General features: G+C 45.5%; 2 protein-coding genes across 3 annotated transcripts in view; one reads left to right on the forward strand and one right to left on the reverse strand.

Annotated features, from left to right (window-relative positions):
* Positions 1-625: 625 nt before the first annotated feature.
* nek11 (NIMA-related kinase 11) overlaps positions 626-26,749 on the reverse strand; it is a gene marked incomplete at its 5' end in the record, with an annotated part of 62,840 nt that continues 36,716 nt past the window's right edge. Inside the window, 4 exon segments of the mRNA XM_080896874.1 lie at positions 626-8,265; positions 14,063-14,181; positions 24,877-24,997; positions 25,120-25,213. Coding sequence (XP_080753000.1) covers positions 8,119-8,265; positions 14,063-14,181; positions 24,877-24,997; positions 25,120-25,213 — 481 coding nt within the window. The 3' untranslated portion in view covers positions 626-8,118.
* On the forward strand, positions 14,423-19,541 carry LOC308405903 (uncharacterized protein). 2 transcript variants are annotated; one of them, XM_080896699.1, is made up of 3 exons: positions 14,423-14,622; positions 17,128-17,410; positions 17,592-19,541. In XM_080896699.1, exons 1-3 carry the CDS (start codon positions 14,597-14,599, stop codon positions 18,234-18,236), a joined length of 954 nt encoding a protein of 317 aa, XP_080752825.1. In that variant the 5' UTR covers positions 14,423-14,596; the 3' UTR covers positions 18,237-19,541. The 2 variants fall into 2 exon arrangements, with proteins under 2 accessions (XP_080752825.1, XP_080752824.1); XM_080896698.1 differs by lacking the exon at positions 14,423-14,622 and having other exon boundaries at positions 16,625-17,410.

Raw genomic sequence — 26,749 nt, forward strand, 5'->3', positions numbered from 1 at the left:
GCCCTCCTCCAGGATTACAGCAGAGAGCAGACAAAGCAGTGAGCTGATGAGCAAGAGTTCACTTCAGCTTGTTTTCTCTGTGCTGAACTTTTCCTGCTGTGCAACAAATGAGAGAAAACACGGGATGAAGTCCGTACCAGAGCTCGTCATGCTGCAGGGAGGTGTTTGTGCTCTCTGCACAGCAGCTGCACAGCCTGCACGTTAAACTCTGCTTTTAACTGTTTGAAAGGAAGGAATCCACCTCATCCTCACACTAAGTTTCCACTGTGAACACGCCCTCGCTCTTTCTTTTACCTTTTTCAAATGTTTCTTGCCATCTTAAATGTTCGGTTGTTTTTGTTTAACTGGGCGTTTCTTACAATCTGCACGAACAAAAGCAGATCTGCTTCGTATCGCGCTCTGATCCACGCGGCGACGCTTGCAGCTTCGGGGATGATGTTTCGTCTGCGATAATTGGATTATTCTAAATTAAACTTTCACAGGCGCTTGTGGAGAGATGGAGCTTAAATCTCAGCTGATAACCCAAAACAGTTTTTTAATAGATAAAATTTGAAAAAAGAAACTCAGCAGAGGAAAAGTGTGCAGACAGCTGGAGCCAAAGTTACGTTGGCCTGTAGGAGACTGAAGAGAGGAGAAGAACTAAGCCGATGCTGAAAGGCAGCAGGTTGATTTAGCTGAACGAGCCTCTGATGAGTTCATTTTAATTCTAATGCTATAATAAAACCATCAATATACATTATTTTACTGAAGCCAGTTTCCTGCCCAAAGAAGATCTGCAGGTTAAGAGCTGAGCTGCCTGAGGGAGCAGATCGTTTCTGCTTTTGTGTTTTTATGAGCCTTTAATGAGGAAGTAATGAAATGCAGAACCAATTATCTCGATGCCCCCTCTCAGTAACGCTGGAAACACGCAGACAGTAAGACAGATTAAAGACGGGACATTAAATTCACTTTACATTGGTGAAGATGACACACCGTCATTTATTTTTCTAGTGATTATTGTTACGCTTTCATCAAGCAGCAGAATCTTCCTCACGAGTCACATTTATTATTTCATGAATCTGCAGCAGCGAATATGTTTTAAAGGAAACACCACCACCCGCATCCATGACAACTAATATCTGTTTTCCCCTAAAATATATATCAACCATAATCTCAGCTGGTATAAAAGAGCTCCTTGCTCTGGTTTACAACAGAACAACAGTCCGCACCGACTCAAAGGTCGAGTCGAGCGGCTGACTCGAGGGTCAATGGCGTCTCTTTCCTGATCGGACAATCAGAAGGAAAGACTACGTTTTAGAGCAGAGATGTGTCCTTGATCCAGCACAGCTGATTTAAAGGCTAAATGACCTCCTCAACATGTGTTGAAGTTCTCCTGCTAATGAACTAATCATGTGATCCAGGTGTGTTGACCAGGGTGAGATCTCAAACCTGCAGGAGACCCTCGAGGCCTGCAGTCCCCCACCTCTGTTGCAGAATAAATCCACACCCGCAGGACTTGAACCTTGGACCTGCAGTGCCCGAGTCTAAACTTTGCATCTTTACTTTATCCCAGCGTCTGACGTGCACATCGACTGCTTCATGTAAAAATGTGAAAAACTATTTTCATGGAGACAAACCAGAAAAAAACTAAGAAATCCTAAATATTCCTAAATCAGTTCAGCTAAAACAGGAACAAGTCTGCTGCCTTGCTCAAAGGAAGTTGGTAACATCTGTGCTTCATTATTGTCCTCCAGTACAAAAGGTTCTGGATCAGATCCTCAAACTAACAGGAGGTGGAGGACTCGCTGTCTCCGCTGCTGGAGTTCTCAGACTGGCTGCGGTTGATGGGCGGGGCTCCGAGGGGCCTCTGGCCCTGCTGGGTCTCCTGGTTTAAAGACAAACAACACAAAAGAGGAAAGTAAGACACACCTAAAGACTTTCAGTCAATCTGGACCTCGACTCGTACGGTTTCAGGATCTGGAGCTTCTGTTTTGACTGAAGACTCGCCTCCAACGTTTCCATCATAGTTCCAACTGAAGAAAACAAGACGATCACTAAACACGATTGGAACAGGACAAAAGCTGTGATGAAATGTTTCAGCAATTTTCTTTGTTTACGTCAATAAACCAAAACCGTTAGTAAACCACGTGGATCAACTAGTCACTGAACGGTAATCTTATGATTTTATTAGAATAATGTTGCAGCTTACAGACGACGAAGAGACTAAATCAACATTAACACTGAACACTACAGTTACCTGTTCTTCATCCCGTACTTCACAATATCAGTATCACAAATTTAAACGTGTCCTGGTTACCTGATGTAACTCCATAACTCCACCCCCTAGTACGCTTCACCAGTGGCTGTGAGGGGTGTTCACCTGTGGTAGTCATGACAATAACCTGACCAATCCCTCACTGCGGCTCAGAGTCTGCAGCACTTTGTGACGGTGAGGCGTGTGGAGGATTGTAGAAGCTCTGCTGTCAGTCTTTAATAAGAGATTTCATAACTGCATGTGTCATTTTTTCCCTCACATGAAATATTTGAACGACAAGTCCTGACGACAGGTACCTGCAGACCCCGCCCTGCATGTCACCTGGAAGCCAAACACCTACTAAGTTTCTTCATGGTGGGTTTTTCCTTTAATTTGAAACGTTTCTATACGTGAGCATTTTTAATGAACCCTGGTCGGTGCTTTTAATCCAGTCTGAAGCATTTCTATTACCTCCACCTGGTGCTATTAAAAGCAGCGCAGTGACCCTTTCATGCTGCTCCTGCTGGATCCAGTGACTGACAGCAGATTACCGTGATGGGATCCTGGCGTCCTTCCTCACTTCCTGCCTCTCTGTCTGCAGGAGCAGCTCAGGCTCCATCAACAGAAGCACAGCAGAGTGTGGAGGTGATCTAATGGGATTATAATGGCAGGATATCTGCTGCTGCCAGAATCTAGACACACGTGTCTATACTGCCTCACACACAGAAAATGACCAGGCTGAAAACTTTCATAAAAGCAAAGGTGCGACGCCTCAGTCACAGGTAGTTGTTTCAAGTCTCTTTGAAGATTAACGAGCTCAGCGTCTTAACGAGGCTCTTGATTGCCAGGAAGTCTGAGCTGTAACGAGCTCTGAATGCTGACGAGCTGACGCCCTCACAGAGATCATTAAACCGAAAGCGGCCGTGCGTCATGTCCGGACCGGTCCGCGCTACACCAGCTGATATTTGAACACTTTTATTGTTCACATCTCTGGATTTCTTTCACTTCCTTCCTGCTTTCGCGTCTCCTTCACATTTCATAATCAGAAACGATTTGCCTTCAGGGGCTCCGTTTAACAAATATCACGTGCACTGCTTTCAGCTATTATTTTTATTTAAGCACTTTGCAGAGTATCCATCAGATCCTTTTAATGTCTGACTTTCAGCTTCACCTTCCTTTCTGTATCTGTTATCGATGTTGGCAGTCTCCTCCTTTCCCTTCACGCTGAATCGGACGTGTTAAACAAAAGCAAACCTGCTGCTGCTTTTGTTTTCCAGCCAGCACAGATAGACTCTGAGCTGCTGTTCAACAGCTAATGACTGGACAGTAAATCAGGATAATGGGCTCTGGGCTGCTCCGGGCCTTTCGTCCGTTCACTGGATGCTAAATATCCGGGGATTTAATGGCTGTTTATCTCTGCTGATGCTGCATTCTGTTACTTTGCTTCCCTAAAGGGAATAATTAGTCTGGTTAAGCAGGGACCTGACAGGCAGGACGGGGAAACACGCTGAACTCTTTGTACAACTAATGCTGAAGCCACAGTTTTAATGGAAACACCAAAGGAACAGCAAACAGTGATGAAGCACTCGGTGTTTGCCTGTGTTTGTTGTCTCCTGCTTCACAGACAAATCAGAGTCATTAGAATATATTAATTTGACATTTGCTCAGTTATTAAAAAAGTCTGTGTGTTCTGATCCTTAGTTCTGGTTCTAAACGCTTCACTTTGGAATACGAGTGCTTACAGCAACCTGCTGCAGGAACATAGAGTCTTCACAATGACCTTTTTTTCTTTATTTAAGGGCAGACTGCATGGACTCAGGAGGTGTGGCCTCAGGAGGTGTGGTCTCAGAGGTTTGGCTTCAGGTGGTGTGGCCCCATAGGGGGTGTGGTCTCAGAGGTGTGACCTCAGATGTGTGGCCTCAGAGGTGTGGCCTCGAGAGGTGTGGCCTCGGGAGGTGTGGCTTCAGGAGGTGTGGCCACGGGGCTGAAAACACCTGAATTCAAAGATAATGAGCTGTGGCCCAAAACGTTTGTCCGTGTAGAGTTTAAGCTCACTGGGTCTGGAGTGTTTTTGTTCTTTGATTCTGATCATTCTGTTATTTTATGGTTTTTCATGGTTTAGTTTGTATTTCTGCTCCTTTACTGTTCTTGTGCCTCCCTTGTGTTACGTCTAGTCGTCCTTGTCTCCATGTTGGTGTATTTCCTGTTCTACTTTGCCGTGTCCTGTGTTAGTCTTTACAGTGTTGCTCTCCCTCCCGTCTCGTCATGTCCGATTAGTTTCGGCTGCGTTCCCCTCCTGTTTCCTGTTTCTGTGTATTTCCCTCTGGATTACTTCTGCTTCGTATCCAAAATAATATTGCCCGAAAAAGAATTTTGTTGTCGTGGAAATCATGTCAGCCAGCATTAAAGTCTGGTTACACGACATCCTAGGACTCCTAAAACTGGAGAAGATAAATTCTCCCTCAGAGGCTCATCTGATAGATTTGTTACTCACTGGAAACCATTACTTAAATACTTACCGTAGCTTCCAGCACAAGAAATCTCTTTGTAGTCCATCATACGCCCGTGCACAAACGCTCCAGCTGCTTCCAGCAGTGGCTGTTCCACCTCATAAGATTACTTCATTTAGGATACTCCAGCATTATCGATTTACTTTGACTGAGGAGCAAATGTCATTAATATCGATATTAATTAGAGTTAATTAATGTTGATTAATGTCAATATGAATTCACAGGAATGAGCCCTTTATTGTTGGTCTTCATTATTTGTTTTGATGTATGGGTTAATGTCACGGCTAGACGGTCCTCACCGGTAGCCTTGCCAATTTTTGTTGTGTTAGTGTGTACTTTGTGGTGTTCTCCTCTCCATCCTGTGCATGTGTGTTTGTATGCTGGAACATGTACTTCTGGAAGCCGTGGCACGGAATGGCAGCTGACCCGGGGGGAGGATCCTGAGCTGGAATCGTCGCACCTGTGCGTAATCGCTTCGCCGGCTGCTACTAATCCGAAGCAGACCTATTTAACGGTGCAGTCGAGTCACAACCAACACTGGAACGTCGAGCTAAACCGGGTAGCGTAGTCGTGATTAGCATACCTGTTTGTGAAGGAGAGAGAACGTTTTCGTCACCATACGCGTGTTTTTCTCATCTGCCTCCAGGATCCAGGGATCGGAGGAGGAGCGGGCACAAGTCACTGCACTGTCACCACGGGGAGAAGCCACCGTGTCACTGCACTGTCACCACGGGGAGAAGCCACCGTGTCACTGCACTGTCACCACGGGGAGAAGCCACCGTGTCACTGCACTGCCCTTTTTGGATTACAGACTCAAACTGTTGCCTTATTTTTTCACTGTGAATAAATTCACTGTCACTCTGCAAGGAGTCTCGCACCTGAGTCCTTTAACCCAATTCACCGTGACAGTTAATCCATCTTTCTGTAACATAGTCACCTTCAAATTATTGGGGGGTATTCATGCCATCTATGTTATTCATGTTTACTGGATGTTATAAAGAAAGAAGAGACGATCATTTCTGTCTGTACCTTTGTGCTTCGTGTCTGCATTTGATAATAAAACGAACACAACAGCAGTTTAAATATCAGTGCGTCGAATTCAGACGTCACAACATTTAAACCGAGTTTCATTTGCATCTAAGTGACAGACTCCTGTTTAAAAAGCGTCAGAATTTCATTTTTCTTGACTTTATTCACTTTGTGAACGTTGATAAACTCACTTCAGACTCACCTGCAGAAAACTGAATATTTTCTTCTGCTTTCACGTTTGTTTGAGTCCATCTGCTGCTGCTTGATACCAACATTTGTTTCCTGCTGCTGCAATGACTGACATCAGGAAGTGTCCGCAGCCTGCTGGATGATGTCCTGTAACCCACTGAAGTCTGTCAGAACTTGCTTGTGCTGTGAGCAGCCATGTGGTGCAGGATAAACACAGCTGCACACATCTGCATGACGCCCTGAGGGGCGCGGCTGAACGCCCTGTCCCACAAAGCACATGTCGACGGCACTGCAGACCCCATCAAACAGCCCAGCGTCACTGAGATCAGGTTCACATCACACCTCCTGAATCCATGGAAGAGCAACCTTCAGCTCAGGACGCAGAGCCACAGATCTACTAACTGTAAGGTCAGTGCTTTGATGCCTGACTGTAAGATACCGGACCCCGAGTTGGAATAACACATCCATCGGAGTGAGTGTGTGAATGCACGCAGGCATAGAGGAAGGTGCATGAATGTGAACGTGTGAAGAGGAAAGCAGCGGTCTGTTCATCTGTTTGTTTTATGCTGATGATGCGTCTCTGCTGGCTTTGAGTGATGCCCTCCAGCTCACTGTGACGGGACGGCGCCCAGAGTCTGAGACCGGGTGAAGGGCCCGCTCCGGGCGAGGGAGGAGTTACTGCAAAGGGGAGGAGTGAAGTTTTTGCTGTACAGTCCACCCCCACCTATAGCTGCATGCTGTGGGTGGTGTGTGAAAGAATGAGACTGTGGACCAGCCGGACCAGTGACACTGCGCTCTCTGTCGGGTGAACGATCCACGCTTTCATGCAGGATTCTGGTGTTTCTGTGGATTCCACACGTGTCTGTATTTACAGATGAACCAGATGTTCTCCCTCCCTCTGGGTTACTGCTTCATTACTTTGTGTCGTATGACTGTTCAGTAGGAAAAGCTGTAAAACTTCTGAAACTGCAGTTAAAAGTCCAAAATGTGTGCGTGTGTGTGGTGAGCAGCAGATCAAACAAGCTAAGAATGATAAATTATAATTATTATAAATGAGTCTCCAGACCTGTGAGACTCATTTAGACTCTCAGAGACCCAGCAGCACTGAAACAGACAGAACCTGGAGAGGAAACGAAGACGAGCCTCTGATGAAGCCGCAATGAAGCAGCGACTTAAGTTTTCCTATTTACAGATAATGATGAATGGTGTTCAAATTTTAGTCCGTTGGCCGCCTCCTCTTTGCTTTTGACACATGGTTTAAAATAATTGCCTAATTAAGCGTCCGGAGGCGCTGGCTGCCTCTCACACTGTTCAAAGCATCACTCTGGTTCCTCTTTGCTGTCTCTGAATAAGAAAAGATATAGACTACACGTAAACATGCTCAGACTGGCTGTTTCTGTCCTGACTGGGCTTTCTGTGTCTATGGTTCGAGCAAAAATAATCATTTATTTATTAGCTGGAAATAAAAAGCAGATCATCCACAGCTGATGTTGGATCCACTCAGAATTTGTCTTGATTTTTTAAATAGGTTTTTCTTGCTTAATGAGATACAGCAGAAAACGGTTACCTGGTGCATTTCACAGCACATTCAGCCGTACTCATTATGTCTGACAGTTTGGGTGGATTTGTGCTGGTTTTGTACAGTAAGCGTGGGGAAGCTGCAGGCTGTGTCCCTGTTTCGTGACAGTGTTTCATCAGGCAGCAGAAAAGACGGAGCGAGGTTTCATCTGCAGGCGAACTGTGGAGGCTTTGATTTTTTCTGAGGTCAGCGGAGCGAGACGAACAGGTTTCACAGCCGAGGCGAGACGGTGACTGAACCAGGCCAACAGGAACGAGGGGGGAGGGAGGGAGGCTGGGGACGCGGGGGGAGGAGGACTCGTGATGGAAAGCGCACGCAGACTGTGTGCACGTGTGCACGGCTATCTTATGTGTGCAATAGAAACTCGGTTTCACAGCACAGCAAACGCACAAACTGAGCATGTGCCAGAGACGAGAAGCGTTTATACGAATGAGCTGAAACTCTTCATTTCTTCAGACAAGCCTGAAGTAGATCAGCTGTGTTGAAGACTCCTGATGACCTGCCGATGATCATGATGCCTGCAGCCGTACCTGCTTTAGTGTAGCTGAGTTAAATGAGCGTTCGTGTCTGCTGTCCCGTTACTGCACAGCCGTGTCACGTGTCGGACGGACCACCCGCCCAGCTCTGTGTCTGTGCATGGAGTGTTTTTGGTGCTCGGACTCACCACTCAGCTCCTCATCCAGAACCTCCTGCATGTGCTTCATCATGGCCTCAAGCTCACTGACCTGAGGAAGATGATGGATCTTTTAGTCTGATCAGAATGATCAATTCTTTCTATAATTACAAACAAAATCACATAATTATTATTATTACAGAGACAGACAACCAGTCACAGTCACATTCGTACCTGTGGCCAGTTTACAATCACCAGAGAAGCTGACCTGCATGTGTGAACATGTCCACACAAAGGGAGTCCTGGATTAAGGTGAGGTGATGGTGCTGCCGCTGTGAAACCACGTTACTGTTGCTTTGTTTTTCCATCAGCCATAATTAAACTTTTTGTTTAAATGGTAAATGGCCTGTATTTATATAGAGCTTTACTCGTCCCTGAGGACCCCAAAGCGCTTTACACATCCAGTCATCCACACACACATTGGTGATGGCAGCTACATGTAACCACAGCCACCCTGGGGCGCACTGACAGAGGCGAGGCTGCTGGACACTGGCGCCACCGGGCCCTCTGACCACCACCAGTAGGCAACGGGTGAAGTGTCTTGCCCAAGGACACAACGACCGAGACTGTCCGAGCCGAGGCTCGAACCGGCAACCTTCCGATTACAAGGCGAACGTCCAACTCTTGAGCCACAATTATTCTCTCCCGTGTCTGCATTCGGGCTCCACAAACACAGGCCCGCTCGGCCGTGACACATCAGACCACAGGCTTTCCGACCAAAAGTTGAGGAAGAACTTTTGTAAAGTTCTGCTGACACACTGAAAAAGTCTGTTTGTAATACATAAAAAAGACCATAATGCACATTTAAATGGACTCTTCTGCTGTATGTCTGTGGTGTTTCGGGGTTATCGTTGCACTCTCTGTCGTGGGAACAAAAGCTAAAAGAAAAAGCTGGTTTTGTGTCGCGTGGTCCCCCGCAGCTTTCCAAAAGGCGATTTAGCTTTAATAGCTTTGGTCACAATAGACACATAAACCTTAAACAGCAGGCTGAAGTGTGCTATTGACAGAAAAGCTCGGAGACATCCACGTCCCCCGTCCCCGTGCTCAGCTGCCGAATCGGGAAACCGAGATTGTTCTGCACAAAGCTTAATAATCATCTGCGTGTTGTTACACAGCCGATGCATCATGTGAATGATTCCGACTTATTTCACTCGTTATTCCTGCAAAACAAACAGAGCGAGGGAGCAGAGAGGGGGCGTCTGCGGGAGGCTTATCCACTTTCATTCACGAGCCAATAAAAACGGACTCAGACATTTAAACTGCAGACACACCCTCGTTCAGATTGCTGCTCCAGAGTTAATCGTGCAGCTGGAATTTAAAACAGACTTCACGCAGTGTCGCATCGCTGCGCATTTAAAGGACAATTAGAAGGTTTTTCAACCAGTTCCATTTTCTATTAACCTAACTGTTATAGCTCTGCTGCCTCGGCTGGACCTGCTTTTGGTCTCAGCAACTTTGATTTGCTTTGTGCTTCAGTGCAGATAAAATCACCTCACACAGGCAGAGTCACATGGACATAAAATAAGGACCAAAGTGCAGTGAGAGACTTGAGAGACGGGAATAAACTGGCAGCGTGGAGTCATCGGAAACAGGAAGTACAGCAACAGTCAAAAAAAGAACCGTGAGGGAGGAGAACAAAGGAAAACTGAGACCACGTCAGGCTGATCGTCAAAGCAGCACAACGAGGAGAGAGGCTGAGTGTGCGGCTGATGAAAGATGCTCTGCTTCAGAAAAGGCTGAAAAGACTCGTCTGCTGCATCTGTGACAAACCTCTCTGCACTTTGGTATCTACAGCTGAGAGACGAGTCATCGTGTAGAAAATTACTGAATGACTGCAGCTTGTTTGGGAGGTACAAGGAGAAAACCTCTGCTCTGTAAACTGAACATGACAGTTTAGGTTTCAACGTTGCATCTGAACATACGAGAGCAAAGCGGAGCTGTTCGGCCATGGTGCACAAACACTTCAAACCAACAGCACGGTGGTGGAGGGGCGAGGATTTGGGCACCATGAACTCCTCTGTATTCTAGTGTCAGACAAGAGGCCGTCTGTCTGCTGAAGCTTGGACTGAACTGGGTCACCACGATGACCCGAGCACAGCAGCAGATCTGCAGCAGAACGGCTGGAAAAGGAAAGAATGGTGCAGTGGTGCAGTCAGAGTGTGGGATGCTGTGGTGGGACCTTCACAGAGCTGTGAATGAATAATCCTGCAAACCTCAATGAGCTGAAGCAACGCTGTAAAGAAGAGTGGGTCAGAACTCTCCACAGTGATGTGAGAAAGTCCCACAGGAAACTTCGAGTTAGTGCTGCTGCACGAGGTTCAGTCAGTGTATCAGGATCATGTACAAACTAATAATAACATGTTACTGGATCATCTTCACTCTGTAAAGAGAGAAAACAGGTGGATGGATGTAGTTTCAGTTCAGGATCTGATTGGTTGTTTGAATCGGGTTCACTTTGTGGCGTGGCCCCTCCCCGACCGCTCAGGAGGAAGGCGTTTCACTTTGCACCCACTTGCACTGACAGCATTTCTCTGCATCAGTCAACTGCTGCTCCACTAATAATGAATATTATTTCCCATTATCTGTGGCAATAACTCAGCCCTGTCCTCTTCTTCAGTGTTATCGGCTCTCCAGGCAGTAATAACTGAGAAGCGATGGAGCTGTTACTCTTCATCATTCAGGAACATTTATGGGCTTCATTTCTGTTCGGCTGCACGACAGGATCGACCACTGAGGAATGAATTTCCATGAAATAGTCTGAGCCTGATGGAGACGCAAACCTGCACTACAGCTTTTTTAATATTTATCTTGATGCAGCCGCTCACTTAAAAATTTTAAGCTACGACAGCCTCGGTATGAGATAAAGACGGATTCGTTTAAACGATGACTCACGCAAAGAAACTTATTGACTACTTACTAGGTTTCATCAGGGTGACGAGTCTCGCCCCGTCCAAGTGCGATGACACAATCACCTGCTCACAGAAATGACCGGTGGGCCGATCTTTATGGAAGAAAATAAAAATATGGAGCACTTTAACGTTCTGGGTTCCTGCAAGAGACGACTCTGTGACGTGGAGTGTTTCTTCTTCACTCACTATGTGTTAACAGACCTCTCTGCACTGAATCATATCTGTTATTAACCTCTGTCTCTCTTCCACAGCATGTCTTTATCCTGTCTTCCTTCTCTCACCCCAACCAATCACAGCAGATGGCCCCGCCCCTCCCTGAGCCTGGTTCTGCTGGAGGTTTCTTCCTGTTAAAAGGGAGTTTTTCCTTCCCACTGTCGCCAAAGTGCTGCTCATAGGGGCTCATGATTGTTGGGTTTTTCTCTGTATGTATGATTGTAGGGTCTGACTCACAGTATAAAGCAGCTTGAGGTGACTGTCGTTGTGATTTGGCGCTGTGTAAATAAAGTTGAATTGAAGTTAGAAAGGCTCATTAAAGCAGAATGAAGCTGTAGCTTCAGACTCACAGATGTAACTTAACACTGACATAATTATGGGATAGCTCCACATCTGTGAAGCCTCTGCAGTGATCTCTACAGCAGCAGCATACGCTAGCTTCTTTCTCAGGGAAAGACAAACAGTATATAAAATCAAAACAGATAAAATCTGTTAGAAAATGAAGAAACTACTGTGTTCCCATCTACACAGGAGCACGACAGACAAGCTGCAGCTGAACACATCCGGTCAGAGGATGAATGTATGAGCATTAGTCTTAAATCAGTTAAGCTGTTGTTAGGAAAACGGAAGAATCTGGACTGGTACCTGTAATATCCTGTAAGTATTTAAACTGTTTTATTCGGCGGGTCTTTCACTCATTGACAGAGCGGTTTGACATGCGTCTAAAGCCTGATTCATTCAACAGCGCTCTGGTATTTGTAATAGTGCAGTTCTGATTTGGGCGCCACGGTAAATCTATCAGCTATCAGACGAGATCTCCAGAGACGTGACCCAGCATCGCGTCCTCTCCACAGAAACGCAGCGATCAGAGTCTCAGAGCTTCGTCTCGTGGCCTCTCTGTGTCTCGGCTCCGCTAATTATCCGGCTCCACAATCCGCAGCTTCGCTCCATTTCTCCTCTTCTTCTCCTCTCTGTTTTCTGTCATCACTATCAGCAGTGACAAATAGGTTTAATCTCTCCCAGCCTTCCACTTTCTCTGAAGCTCAACCACAAATTGGCTGCTGGCCTTCACCGCTGGCTCTCTCTGCCTCTAATGGAAGTGAATTGGACTCGGCCGTTTGGTTATAAATTGGTGGTAATCGTCCCGGGATGCAGAGCTGCTGTCTACCGAAAAATGGGATCTGACTCACCCTGTAGCTGTGGGCTCGTGTCAGTGAAAGGGATCCCTGTAGAGGGAACATTTGTGGGACGTTTCCTCTTCCCCTGCATGTCCTACATGCTGCGACCGATCTCTGCAGGCTCAATCAGACCAAACCTGCATGCAGCTTACAGACTACAGTGACAGAAAATAGCACATCTGCTTTTATACACCTGAAGCTGAACTGACATTGTTAGTGCAGCGGCTCAGGTTGTGATTTCAGGTCCTCCCTAAATTATTACTGCATACAGTCCTGCAATAAGCTATTACTGAACTATTAACTTCATGTACAGTGTCAGCGTTTTGCATTCATTCGTTCATTCTCCCTTAAAAAACAAACCTTTATCTCTTTGTGGGAACGTTATTCCCACCACTGCTGGACGGTGGGAATAATGAGCACATAAACAGGGAGAAGGTCCAGCCTCAAGATGACAGAGGTCATTTTTTAAACTCTGAAAACATTCTTCACTCCCAGACAGCCGCCCCTCCCCCATCTGTCCGAGCTTTCTTCCTGCTAAAAGGGAGTTTTTCCTTCCCACTGTCGCTGTTTGCGTCTGATGTTGGGATTTGATGCTATATAAATAAAACTGAATCGAACTGAATTACAGTAAATCATATTTGTATCATAATCAAACCTTAAAAATCCATCCAAAGGCTAAAAATCCTTTATCCAAAGATTTAGATTTAAGAAAGATCACACTTAAAAAATAAGAATAAAAATATAGTACAGAGGAGCTGCAGAGGCACCGAAACAACAAAATGCTGCAAAACTATGAAACTACATAAAGAGAAACAAAAAGATCCACAAAGGCTTAAGAGACACAACAAGAAGCAGGAACGACTCCACCAGCAGACGCCAAACGCCTGTTTCAGAGGCCGCACCGAGCCCTGGTACACGGCGGTTGTAATGATCCATCGGTGAGTGGACATTTCTCCTTTGACAGGAACAAACCGAGCACATGAGCTGTTTCTGTTTCCATCATATTCTCTTTGAGTCTTAATCCCTCAGACTCCTCCCTAAATCACCTTCAGCGTCTTTAATTTTCAGGTTATTCTCTCACATTTCTGATTGTGCTGAGAACTTCCAGCTCTGGCGTTAAAAATGCACTTTTTCTCTCAGAGTAACTGAGCTGCTAACAATGTGCATCTTCGTTAGCGGCGGGTCAGGACTCCTTGGCTGCGAGTGTGTCTCTAATTAGAGGTTTTAGGCGGCTTCTCTGGATGCGTGACAATTGTATTATGATCATTTGAGCCGCACGAAAACTCTCGTCACAATGAAAGCCAGCCAGCAGAGACGCCTGAGAGCTGCAGTCAAAGCTCCTCCACCTACACCATCCTCTCTGTGTGTCATGCTAATCCAGGCTAATGCTAACACTGATTAAGGAGCTAAACAAAATCCCATCATGCTTCCTGAACACTGGATAAAGAAGCAGAGTGGAAACAGAGCGAGACTCTCACACGTTCCTCTGTGTTCGTCTCTTCGTGCAGATTTTATGTTCAGCCATGAAAGCACGTTAAAAGCAGCTCACCTGTGGGTCAGACAGGTACAGAGTCTCTGCAGGTGCCGCTGGCTCGTCGTCCTCTGAGCACGAGTCGAACCTGTCCTGGTTGTAATAAACTTCTGCAGCCCGGGGATCCTCAGGGATATCTGCACACACGTACAGCAACAACTTCAAAGCAACTTCAACAACCAACACAGGAGAAGACGAAAGTCAAGCAACCACAAAGACGTGCGGCACGACTGCAAACAGATGAGAGCAAAGACAACAAGACAGCTGACAGACAGCGGAAAATGAGAATAAGCAGACAGAATATGACCAAAGACACTCAAAATGAATTCAATAAGACAAAACAAAGACATGCAAGATGACCATAAAGAGACTTTTGTTTGCAGCATCCTGGTGATCAAAGGGTTAAAGATCCATGACCACGCCCAGTCTGGCTGTGGCGCTTATAATGTTCACAGAGCCGCCATCGTGACTCATTGAGCCAGAAACAGCATGAAGCAGAGGAGCTGGGGCTGAAGGGGGTTGTAAAGCTGCTTGCAGATCACAGAAACCAGGATGTGGAAACTCCTCCCTATTATTGGGTAGAAATGTTCAGTGTTTTACTTTAAGCTTCACATGTAATCGCATTCTTTATCTGCAGTGACACCATGCCGGCCCGTGTGCGCACTTCTATTTAAAACGCACACAGCCGAGGACTAAATGTGCTCATAAAGTGAAGCGAGAGGGAGGAGTTGATGGACAGAATGCTTCCTAACCTCTTTAGTCTTGATGGATTTCATTTGTCTGCTTTACCAGGCGCTGCGTCTGGGTAATTATTCCTGCTAACGAGCTCGGAGAATTGTAAAGATGGAGGATGTTTAATTCATGGTGTCTCTGAGGTCTGACAGAGCCTCTTCCGCCACTATCAGCCAATCACACGACAGGGATTAAGGAGAGGGCGGAGCTCTGGGAGCGTACGTGAGGGGAATCTACCATGAAATAAAAGGTTGAACTAAAAGATGCAGAGAAAAGTCAGGGAGAGGTCAAAGACAGGCCGCCGCCTCTACTGCGATTTCAATAAAAATAAAATGTTCTGAGCTCCCAAATCACCCGACTGTTCAGATTAACAAGTTATTTACAAAACTGGAGTGTTCAGCACCTGGAAAAACCCTGTTACAGCGTATCTGCAAGTTCCTTGATCAGATTTAACCCTTTAAGACCTGCCAGAACCAAGTCCACCAGAGCTTATATTATATTTTTACCTGCTGTGGAGCCATTTTTGGGAGCATTTCAAGTTGCTATACATCAATACAACCATTATAGCCCAAATTTTAATAATATGTCTGCATTAAGTGCATAGTAATTACATAAATTGCAAAAAAGTGCAATAAACTACAAAAAAATTGAAAATAGTTTTTGTTTTTTAACATATATTTCTAGTTAGAGAAATTTAAGAGGCTTATCCCTCAAAACTGTAAATACAAAAAAGTTGCACAAAATAGTTTCCACAGGAAATTTATTTTAAGTGTCTTCATAGTTTTATTTTTGAAATACACCAATTTTCATACACTGCAGGAAAAACGAAAATAAATATTATACTGCAAATTTGCAAAAAAAACAGCAAATGCATCAAAATAAACTATTTCCAGCAGTGCAATATGAGTCCTCAGCATCCCAGAAACGACACAAAGTCATAAAGTCAAACATAACTTTTAAAAACACCAGTATAGGCTCATGAGATCCTGGTGGTAAAAAACTACATTTCCGCAAAATGACATCACTTCCGGTTTCGGGCAGGTCATGGCGGACATGCGATAGTTCGCTGATGGATGTAGGAAGTGTTACAAACAGCTGATCAGATCGGCAAAGCGTGTTTCTGGAATATTATGTTTTTGTTGCTGCAAGTGCTTTTATGCAGTTTTTGTAAAGCTACATGTGGAAGGAAACTGTGACCGAGGACAAGCTGATGGCATCAGATGTAAGTACAACTCCTCTGGTTTCATATGCAAAAAAATTTATTGCGCTAGCTTACGTGGTTGCAGAGCTACGGGATTTAAAAATAGTTACGCAAAACAGAGCGTGCTGCTCCGACCGGCTTCAAAGGGTTAAGGCAGTGATTTTACGATCATTTCCTGCAGTGCCTGCAGCACAGTGCGGAGCGGCTTCCTAAACTTTCCTCCCACGGAGGTCGATTAACTTGTGGACAGCGTCACAACACGTGAACTGGAATGGAAAAGGCGTTCCTAAACTGGATGGTCGTAATTACAGTTTTTGCCCGTTGCTTGAACACCATGAACCCATGCTTAGACTAAAGTAACACAAGTTGAAGCTTTTGTTACCATACCTCAAACACATGTACCCCTACCTTAAACAAAAGTGCTGCTTTGCACCCCAGTTCCAATTATGCAACACACCTACTCCTTTATGCAACACACATGGTCCTGCATGCTACACTCCATTTCATACATAAGACACTTCGCTCACAAAATGAAATGTCAGGGTGCCATTCGGAAAACACATGTATCCAAAATACAAAACACATCGGGTAATTGCAACCACTCAATACACACCTGAAGGCACTTACTTGCAAAACCAAACACCAATTAGCCAACTACAAAAAGCCCTCAGCGTAGCCATTTCAAGAACTTTGCAAGCATGGATGGAGGGAGAGCAAGAGGAAGAGGAAGAGGTAGAGGAGGAGGAGGCCGAAGAGGCCATGCACGGACCCATATTTCTGATGAAATAAGAGCAACTTTGGTGGACCATGTCATCAACCATGGCCTGACTATGAGGGAAGCTGGGCAGAGAGTCCACCCACATCTAAGCCGCTTCACAGTGGCATCTGTAATACGAACATTCCGACTAGAAAACAGGTCTGTCTTCACCTCCATACCTTCTGCTCTACTCAGATGGTTTCATAGCACTGTTCTACAGTATATCACATCACCATATCAAGTGTACGGGGTGCTAATGCTCCTTTTGCAGCCAAAGTGGCTGATTCCTTATATTGAAGTACAGTGTTGTACAGTGGATGACACAGTACATACAGTAAAGTACTGTAAGAAAAATAAGCAAACCGATGACAATATGTGGTTGTATTTCTCCAGAATGACTCGAAGACCTTCTGGGGGAGGACGGCAACGCCTGTTCACACAACAGCAGGAACTTGCCGTTGTGGACCTAGTGAGGGCAGACAATGCCATCCGTCTCCACCAGCTACGACGGAAAATACTTGCAGACAGGCGAGTGTTCAGCAACATAGACCATGTGAGCATCACCACCATCAGACGCATCTTGGGTAAACACAGCATCACCATGAAGCAGCTCTACAGAGTCCCATTCGAGAGGACCAGTGACAGGGTCAAAGGACTTCGAGCTGAATATGTACGGGTACGTGTAACTGTCCCTTACATTTACAATAGAGTATTGGTGAAGTCCAGTAGCAGCTGAATATGTACCATATCAGTACCACATGGATCTATTCTGAGAGCTACACAGGTACCTGTGTGATGGGGTGAGGGTGCTGTATGTGTAGCACTGTAGTGCAGTGATATGTTCCCCTTTTTTTCAGAGAATCTTGGCCATGGATGGAGCTGCACAGCCTCATGAATACATTTTCATTGATGAAGCTGGATTCGACCTGAGCAAAACAAGACGACGGGGTCGTAATGTAATTGGCCAAAGGGCAATTGTGCACGTCCCAGGGCAGCGCGGGGGAAACATCACATTATGTGCCGCCATAAGCCTTCGAGGGCTTCTGCACCATCATGCAATACTAGGTCCATACAATAGCCAACACATACTCACATTTCTAGATGCTCTCCATGATATAGTTGTACAGAACAGAGCAGATCAGCCCAGGTTTGTGGTGATATGGGATAATGTCAGTTTCCATCGGGCTGCTCTGGTCCAGGCCTGGTTCTCCAACCACAATCAACTTGAAGTGGTATACTTGCCCCCTTACTCACCATTTTTGAACCCTATAGAGGAATTTTTTTCGGCTTGGAGATGGCGAGTATATGACCGCCAACCACATGCCCGCATGCCTCTTCTGCAGGCAATGGAACAGGCCTGCGGCGACATTCAGGTGACAGCAATCCATGGATGGTTTCGACATGCAAGAGGATATTTTCCCCGGTGCCTAGTGGGAGAGGACATTGCTTGCGATGTTGATGAGGTCCTGTGGCCAGACCCCAACAGACGGCGGGATCCATGAGCCCACTTATGCACAATTGTCATGGTTTTTTGTGTTTACAGTATAGTGTTTTTTCTATTGCAGTATTACAGTTTTTTCTGAATGCTTAAACCCTAACTGTGATTCCTGTAGCACAATCTCTAAAACTATTCAGACTTATAGCAAAACCACTCACTGAGTTTGCAAAACTAAAAGCACAAAAACTGCTTTGCACTCAGTTTGCAATTTTGTAACACACACTTTGCAAAACTGTAGGCACAATTCACTGCACAACACTCAATTACCAAATTTCCAACACACTCCTAGCAAAAGTATACACATGTATGGCTATCATTAACACTAATTTGCCAACTGTCTGGCACACTTTCACATGTGAAAACTTTCTTAGATAATTAGTTCACTTTGCAATCAGCCTAAGCACTATAATACAGGTAAGCTGTGTGTGCGGAGTACAATGGAGGGAGCAGAAAGAGTGAGAAGAAGAGGAGGCCGAGGAAGAGGACGTGGAGGTGAAGAAGTAGGATGAAGAGGACGACAAGGACAAGGAGGAGCAAGAGGAAGACGAGGAGGGGGGAGAGGAAGGGTAGGAAGAGTAAGAAATAGAATTGCTGATGACATCAGAGCTACAATAGTGGACCATGTAATCAACCGTGGAATGACCCTGAGGGTAGCTGGCCAACGGGTCCAGCCTAACTCGAGCCGCTACACTGTAGCAAGCACCATAAGGACATCTTGAAATGAGAATCGGTTAGTACAGTCACTTCGCACAAAGATCTGTAGCACTGCCGTATGCCAATGAGAAACACACCAATACCATTGATGTAAAAATACTGAAATTGTTACTTTACAGAGTTGCTAGATGACCAGATGCTGGGGCAGAGGAAGCATGTTCACTGCAGACCAAGTAACCCATATAGTCATTATGGCGATTGCAAATAATCCTATACTTGGAAATAAACACTTGTGTTTGTTTTGATGTGTTTGAATAAACAGCAGTACTTGAAGTTTGGATCCCTCTATGCTTATGGATCTATGACAGAAGTATGAGCTCAAACTGACATAGCCTACCTTGTGCACAGAGAAAGCAAAAGCCAGATGTGTTTTTATTCATACCATCAGTGTGCAGTTGGCGCATTGTGTGCTTAGTAGATGATGGCTTGTGTGTACTGTTTGATACGGAAACACCACTTTTACGAAGGTGTGGGGAGTTAATCTAGCTGTGTTTGCTTTTGCAAGAGAACTACAATGTTTTGATTATTGGGTGACAGGTTTTCTTATTTGTGTGAAGAGTTTTGCAAAATTAGCCAATAGTTACAAAAAATGTGCTTAAGCAATCAGAAAAAACTGTATTGTGTTGTTGTTGTTTTTTTTGCTTTATCTGAATTCATGGTACTGCAATGTACAACATTGGGTAGGTCTATTTGCGTTTTTGGTTGTTTGAAAATGTGTCTCCTGTAAATGTGCCTTCTGAATAAACAATGGAAATCAAGGACTGCAGTGTTTTATATAAAGAAGACTAGTGTGTTCCCCCTGATCTGTCAGTGTTTGCATATGATGCAAGTATGTGTCATTTTGTCAACAGAGTTACATTTTGACAAAGGAATGTCAGGTTTTGACAGCAGAGTTTAGGTTTTGGGAGTAGAGTTTCAATTTGGCACAGATGTGAATGGTATATTTCCCAGTGTTGTGTCATGTGTACTTGTGTGTACAGTTTTGGCACAGAGAGCGGAGTTTTGCAAAATGTGTTCAAGCAGTGGGCAAAAACTGTAACTTTTGGTTGTTGCTCCCTTGTCAGGGAGGAAGTTTAGAGTAAGTATCTCAGGTGAGGGGAGGGTGAGCGAGAGGCTGTACAACGGATCGCTGTCTACAGCGAGGATGAGGATGCTGCACTGGTCTGTTGAGATGAAGACGGAGCCAAACGTCAGACCACAAACACGTTCATCTTTTCCTCGACCCTGACGACGCTTCCAGTTCCTGCTGCTCAAAAACATCCCCACAGCATGACGCCACCTCATGTGGATGGAGGATGACATGGTGCTGAGTCAGGTGACCCAGTGTGGAAGTTTGGATTCTTTGATATTTGGGGATTTAGTGCTTTTCTCATCATGTAGTCTCGTGTATTTTCTGGCTCTCTAAGTTCTTCAGTGATTTCTTTGTCTTCATGTTTGTTTCATGTCCCACACTCAGTCGTGGCTCCGTGTCACAGTTGTTACTCTTGTCTCTGCTCCTCGTGTTCTGTCAGCCTGCGTTTCAGTGTCGGCCTCTGGTTTCCTGTTTTATTTTGATAGTTCCATGTGAGTGTCTTTGGTTTTGCTTCCTCCCCGTCTCGTTGTGTGCCCTCCGTGTTTCCTGTTCCCTCGTTGCTCTCTTGTGTATTTGAGCCCTGTTTGTTGTTGCGTCGTTAATAATCACACACCCTGATTGCTCTGGCTTTCCTCTGCGTTTCCTGAAAACTCTGTTTCGGTTTTGTTTTGCTTCATTGTAATGTTCCCGGGTTCTGTCACAGCACATGAAGCCTTTTTCAGTTCAGCCTTTGGTTTTGGTCCTGATCCTGCCTGCTGCAGCCGTAACATGACGCACTGGCCTGTGATTAGTGCTGCCTGATTGGATTAACCGGTCAGTGTACCTTCCTGACCTTCCTCACCACGAGCTCTGGACAGTGTTACATGATTCTGAGAGTGAATGACAGAACGAGCTTTCAGTCACTGTCCTCCAACCTCAGTCGCTCAAACACAACTCCTCGTCATCACATGAGTCCAGCTCAGGTGGTTCAGGCATCTGATCCGGATCCTGTTTCAGGTGTGTCCTACTGAGAGGACGTCCTGAGGTAGACGTGGGACATGCTGGAGTCAGAGCTCCTCGTGTTCCTGATGAAGACATGGGAGGCAGCGGCGTCAACTAGCGGGTGTCTGTCCTGTGTCTCAGGCTGAAGGACACCTCTAACGATCCACTGAGCACTTCCTCTCCACCACTCTCTTCCTCATGCGTTTAAATGCATCTACTTCACTTTATCAACTCCCATTTTCTCTCCTGTGGTTTATATTTCGTCCCGGTCTCTCGATGCTCCTTCTTTTCTCTTTTCTCTTCCCTGAACCACCGAGCAGTCGGGTAGGAGGCTGCTCCTCCCTGATCCTGGTTGTGCTGGAGGTCTCAGTGGTCCTGTGAGGCTCACGTTCTCTCTGTAATCCCAGTGAGCTAAAACTGAGCTGAATGCTGATGCTTCTGTCAGAAACATGGAGCTCGGAACTTGACACATGTAAACAGAACCAGCATCCCAGTGACGGACAAACGAGACTGGATTTCATTCGAATAAACCATAACATGAGATCAGCTCCGAGTCTTTTACTCAGTTAACATTAAACTGATGGATCAAATTGTTCACTCATTCTTGACTCAGGAGATATTTTACCAGCGGCTCCTCTGTGATATCAAGCTGTCTAGAAACTGATTGGCTGAGCTCCAGCACCATGTGACGCGAGGCTCAGGTGTCGGCTCTGCTGCTGAGACCACAGCGGCTGTGACTCTCCGAGGAGCTGCCGCCTGTCGTGGGTCGTGTCGGAGCTCTCGGACCCTTTAATGAGAAAACGGTTTGAGGAGCGTGAAGCTGGAAAACTAAAATAAGACGATGCCGGTTTGGAAAAGGTGATGTGTGTTATGATGAAAGGCTGGCAGCAAAATGAAGCTTTCAAAGTTCATTACTTAGAAATGGCTCTCTGTGGAGACACTCGCAGTTTAACGTGTTGAACCAGAGCCTGCAAATAAATCAAAAACTAATGATGAGTCACTTTAAGGACGTGACCAGCGGGAGTCTTTCCACTTCCTCCTCGCTGTTTCAGAGCAGTGACCAAGTTCTGCGATGGCGGCTGTGAAACGCAAACACTGGTCTTCTTTTAAAGCCGACTAACACCCTGTTTCACAGCAGCTCCAGCTCCTCCAGCGAGATCATTCCCAGGCAAGGCAAGTTTATTTATACAGCACAATTCAACAGCAAGGTGATTCAAAGTATTTACAGAGACATTAAAAACAAAAACTAATAAAAATCAGGATTTAAAATGGAAAAAAAAGGTAAGTTTTGAAATTTAAGCTTAAAAGTAAAACAGTGTGGATTTGGTGCTTTATTCAAATGCATCTCGCTCCACAAACTAACTTTCTGTTTTTGTCTCTGAGCATCCGGAGGAGAGAAAATCTCAGGTTTCATTACGACTTCCCGAGCAGTTTGATGCAGTCGAACCTTTATGAACTCAGCATCGAGCCAAACGTCCTGTCGGCGGTTCCTCATCACTCAGCGTCTGTGCTGCTGAAGGACGCCTGAAGTGTAAGATGTGGATCTGATCCCGAACGTCACGCGTTCACCGTCCAATCGAATACAAACTGAAAAGCTGAGAGCTGGAGGAGAGCAGAGCCACCTAGTTTCTGTTCAGAACTATGAAAACATTAAATGAAGTCTGTTTTCTTGATGTGAATCTAAGTGTCTGTGAAACGCCGCGGGGCCACTTCATCCCTGAAAACTCTCCGTGTGGAGAATCGAAATTCCATCTGCTCCCAGGAAGCATGAAAAACCAACGCAGCTGCTTCCGCTCATATAACAGATTTCTGCTTTGTACATAAAGAGCTCTGTTTCTTTATTTGTGAGCTCCCTGCAGGCTCACGTCTCCAGCTGCGAGTTTCTCACCAAACTGATCAAACTCCAACGGCTTCCTCTCATAATCGGTCCTGCTGGATCGCGCTCGCGCTCGGGGACTTCACGGAGGTTTCAGGTGTTTCCCAGAGAAACAGGAAGTGCTCCTCAGCTGTTTGCTGATGTTCAGTCAAAGTGTTTTCCAACACAGCCGTAGGAAGGACGCTGTCGAGCTGAAGCTGTTTATTCTCTTTTATCTTCTCCATGTAAACTGGTTTGAACTGCTTCCAAAGATGTCGGCAGGTTACTGGATGATACTGATGTTGAGTCATTTTAAGGCGCTGAGACTTTCACTGTCATCCACGTTTCTGCTTCCTTCTCTTGTGCAAAAACCTGAATAACTCAGATATAACCTCAGCATTCTCCCACAGCTGCCCTCAGCTCTGAACTGTGCTCATAAAAAGTGAAAAATCCAGGAGGGACCGATGATGAAAGCACGATAACAAAGAAATTTCAGACTTTCTTTGTCTCGCCTGAGCTGATTTTTTACAAATGACATTAACTTTAATGAAATTTTCTGGCTGTTGGCCTTCCTTATTACCTCCGAAGGATTTTTAGATAAACGTATGATTAAGCTGCTGAAACGCAGACCCCTCTGGAGAGCTTTTGCTTCACATCAGCTGCAAATTTTATTAGTTCGAGCTCGCTGGCTGCTGGGTTTATTTAGGAAACGTCAGTGACAGAACACGGGAGCAATATGAACCTGAAGACAGATCATAACTGCAAGCTGAGGAAATGTTCTCCAAGCCTGTTAGAAACACTTGAACAGACACAGCCTGCGTAATTTAGCCGTCCAGCGTGAAGCTGAAGTTTCACACAAGCTCAGAGTTCTGAGTTTGATGTGGAGAAAAGAGAACCTGCTTTAAGTCTCAGCCTGAGGTTCCTACTGAAGAAGCCTCCAAGAAAAGACATTTTCTGACCTTATCAACATAAATATATATTATTTAATGGTAGAACAGACATCCCCAAACTCAATAATTCACAGTCTGAATCTGGTCCGTACTTCGGGACCTCTCAGAAAAACCTGCAGAACCATGAAAAGAACCGAAAGTTTCTGATGTTTGTTACAGAAACAAATCTGAAGCTGCTGCAACTCCACAGGAAGCACGTTTCACGTCTGCAGCGCGTTCGTCGTCCAGACTCTTCAGAGGAGATGCATCACCGTGGCAACCGAGAAAACGAGCTCCGGAAAAAGTGTCGAGTGTTGTAATTTAGTTACATTTAGTTACATAACATTTTAATGATATTTCACATGTTAGAACTCAACACGTCCAAGTTCAGACGTTCTCACGCTTTAAGAGCTTTTTAAAAAACTTCACAGATTCATCGGACGACCGCTCGATTCAAGGTTAGTGCCACAGCTGCCCGAAATAAACAATAATCACTGTTTATGTTCATGGTTAATCCACCAGCATGTGCAAGCCTGATGATATTTTTATCACTATAACATAATTATTGTTGTAATCCTTGAATTCAAATGTCCTGTAATACAAAAGGGCAGATAGAAATAATAAAGCACATTATTATTATTATTATTATTATTATTATTATTATTATTAGAAGATGCTGAATTACACGTATTTCTTTCATCCCTGAACAGAAAAATGAGTTTTGGAGTTTGAAAGTTCATCTTGATTCATTTCCAGCTGCTTTTGTTTGTTGTTTGCAGAATAAAAAACATCATTTTTAGTTTCAAACAAATTTTTTGACAGATTCTAAAACATTTGTGTTCTTGTTTCAATGACTAATACATTTGTTAAGCAGCGAATGTGACCACAGCTTTATTGTTTTTAATCTCTTTGCACTTGTTTTTGGTCTTCTCGCTCGTTTTGTGTTTGTGCTCTTTAAGGTGGTTTTTGTGACGCTCCACCCCTCTGGGAAGCTCCACCCCTTGGGAAGCTCCGGCCCTCTGAGTCTGCGCCTGTGTGCTCTCTGCGTGTACGCGTGGCGATGAACGAGCCGCCATGTCTGTTGTTTTCTCACCGTGCAGTTCTGGTTCTGACTCGTCCTGCTTCGGTTTTGGCGCCGACCCTCCAGCGTTCTGGCGATTCTGGCTGCTGATTGGCTGAGCCTGACTCTGGCAGGCTCCGCCCTCTCTGCTCTCCTAACGGTTGGTGGAAAAGCATTAAATGAGTGTTTTACTGGAACCCAGTTAGACTCGGAGAACAACAGAGAAACCCATGAAGCCCGGGTCGAGTATCAGAGGAACAACAAAGTGTTTCTTACATTCAGAACATCCACACTGACTTTTTGGAAATGGCGGCTCCTCAGTTCCCTCCTGCGGGTGTGGACCTCCTCGTACTTCTCCTCAGCCAGTTTCCTGTAGAGGACAGAGGACACGCTGTGAGGGTAACAGTTCCTTCAGAAGGTTTTTCTCTGATCCCCCTCCAGCTCGCCTCCTCGTGCACCTTTAGACCACTTCCTGCCTCCGTTCTGTCTCCCTGACAACCATCTGCACTCTGTCACAATAAAGATGCTTCAGGGACGTGGACACGTGGTTTATGCCGCTCTGCCCAGCTGCTGTTCATGGTGCCCTTATTCTGCCTTGTTTTACACTTTGGTCATGAAATAACCTGCAGAATATATAACAGTATATAACCTGTAGAATAAATATGCATAAATCCTCATGTTGGACGGGTGGAGGGTTGTAGCTCTGCAGCTACAACCCTCCACCCGTCTCCTGACAGCCTCAGCATCTCTCTGTGAGAGCAAACAGGGAACCATAACCTTATTTCAGGGTAGTGCACAAGTTTCCTGGTAATGAAAGGTGGCTTCTGGGGCGCCCGCCACCAATAAAGGAGGTGATAACAGCCTGCTGGATGTGTCCACGGGACAGATAACCACAGATAACCACAGCTGTTTAATGGGCTTGTAAGTGTGTAAACAGGTGTGGAGTCAGCAGCTGCTTCATTAAGAGCGAACAGGGAGGATCGGCAGCGTATTTGTGGATAAATCTCTAAGTTCATGTGAGCCGGACTTGATGAAACACATGTTCAGGTTCTGGTTCCGACATAAAGTCCTGCAGGAACCGCCCGCCTGCTGCCAAACAGCCGCGCCGGCCTGCTGTCGTCCCTGCCCTCCCATGTGATCTCCGTCTGCACGCCATCTGACGAGGATCCGTGTTGGCGGCGCGCTGGCGTCATTCACAGGCTTCTGAGCACATTCACACTTTATTACGCACGCAGTGACGATAACAAGCGTTTAACGGCCCCCTCGCCGTGACGAAAGTCGATTAGCACGCCGGCTCGGGGGGACGGAAACCAGAATGTGTCAGATCCAATTTGGATAATGTCACTCTGCTCTCACGCCGCCTGATCGAGGTCACGGCTTTGAGTCCTGATGGAGCCGCCTGCTGCTGCCCCTCGTGAAACAGGAAACAGGAGTCTGGATCGGAGTCGTCCTTCCTCCAGATGTAGATTCATCAACGCTGATTAAGCCTTAATGTTCATCGCTGCACACGACCATCAACGCCAGCAACAAACACACGGCTGCAATTTCATTTCTTTGTAATCGTTCTGTGTCCCGGACCGTCGGCAGACAGAAGCAATCTCACAATCCAAGCTGTGCTGTTCCTTTTTATGTGTGTTTGAAGATTACACATTATTTTGTTGCATTTTTAATATGTTAGGTGCATATATGAGTTTATCTGAACGCTCACTCTGTTTGTAAAAGAGTCTTTTTGTGTTTTTGTCCTGCTCATATCTTCTTATGAAAATAACTCATCAGCCTCACATTCAGACCACCGTCGGCTGGAAGTGAAGCTCCACCCAACCTTCTCTATATACCCTACGTGTCAGGTCTATGCATACCAGCGGGACTATAATGGCGTGGAAGGCGGCGCTGCAGAGATAAATAA

The sequence above is a fragment of the Rhamphochromis sp. 'chilingali' genome (genome assembly GCF_963969265.1).
Source record: "Rhamphochromis sp. 'chilingali' genome assembly, chromosome: 11".
Classification (NCBI taxonomy): Eukaryota; Metazoa; Chordata; class Actinopteri; order Cichliformes; family Cichlidae; genus Rhamphochromis; species Rhamphochromis sp. 'chilingali'.

Excerpts from the sequence above, each read along its gene's own strand:
- LOC308405903 (XM_080896698.1), top strand. The coding sequence starts at position 16,676 with ATGGATGGAGGGAGAGCAAGAGGAAGAGGAAGAGGTAGAGGAGGAGGA. Across the intron at positions 17,411-17,591 it reads TTCGAGCTGAATATGTACGG|AGAATCTTGGCCATGGATGG; the intron begins GTACGTGTAACT and ends CCTTTTTTTCAG.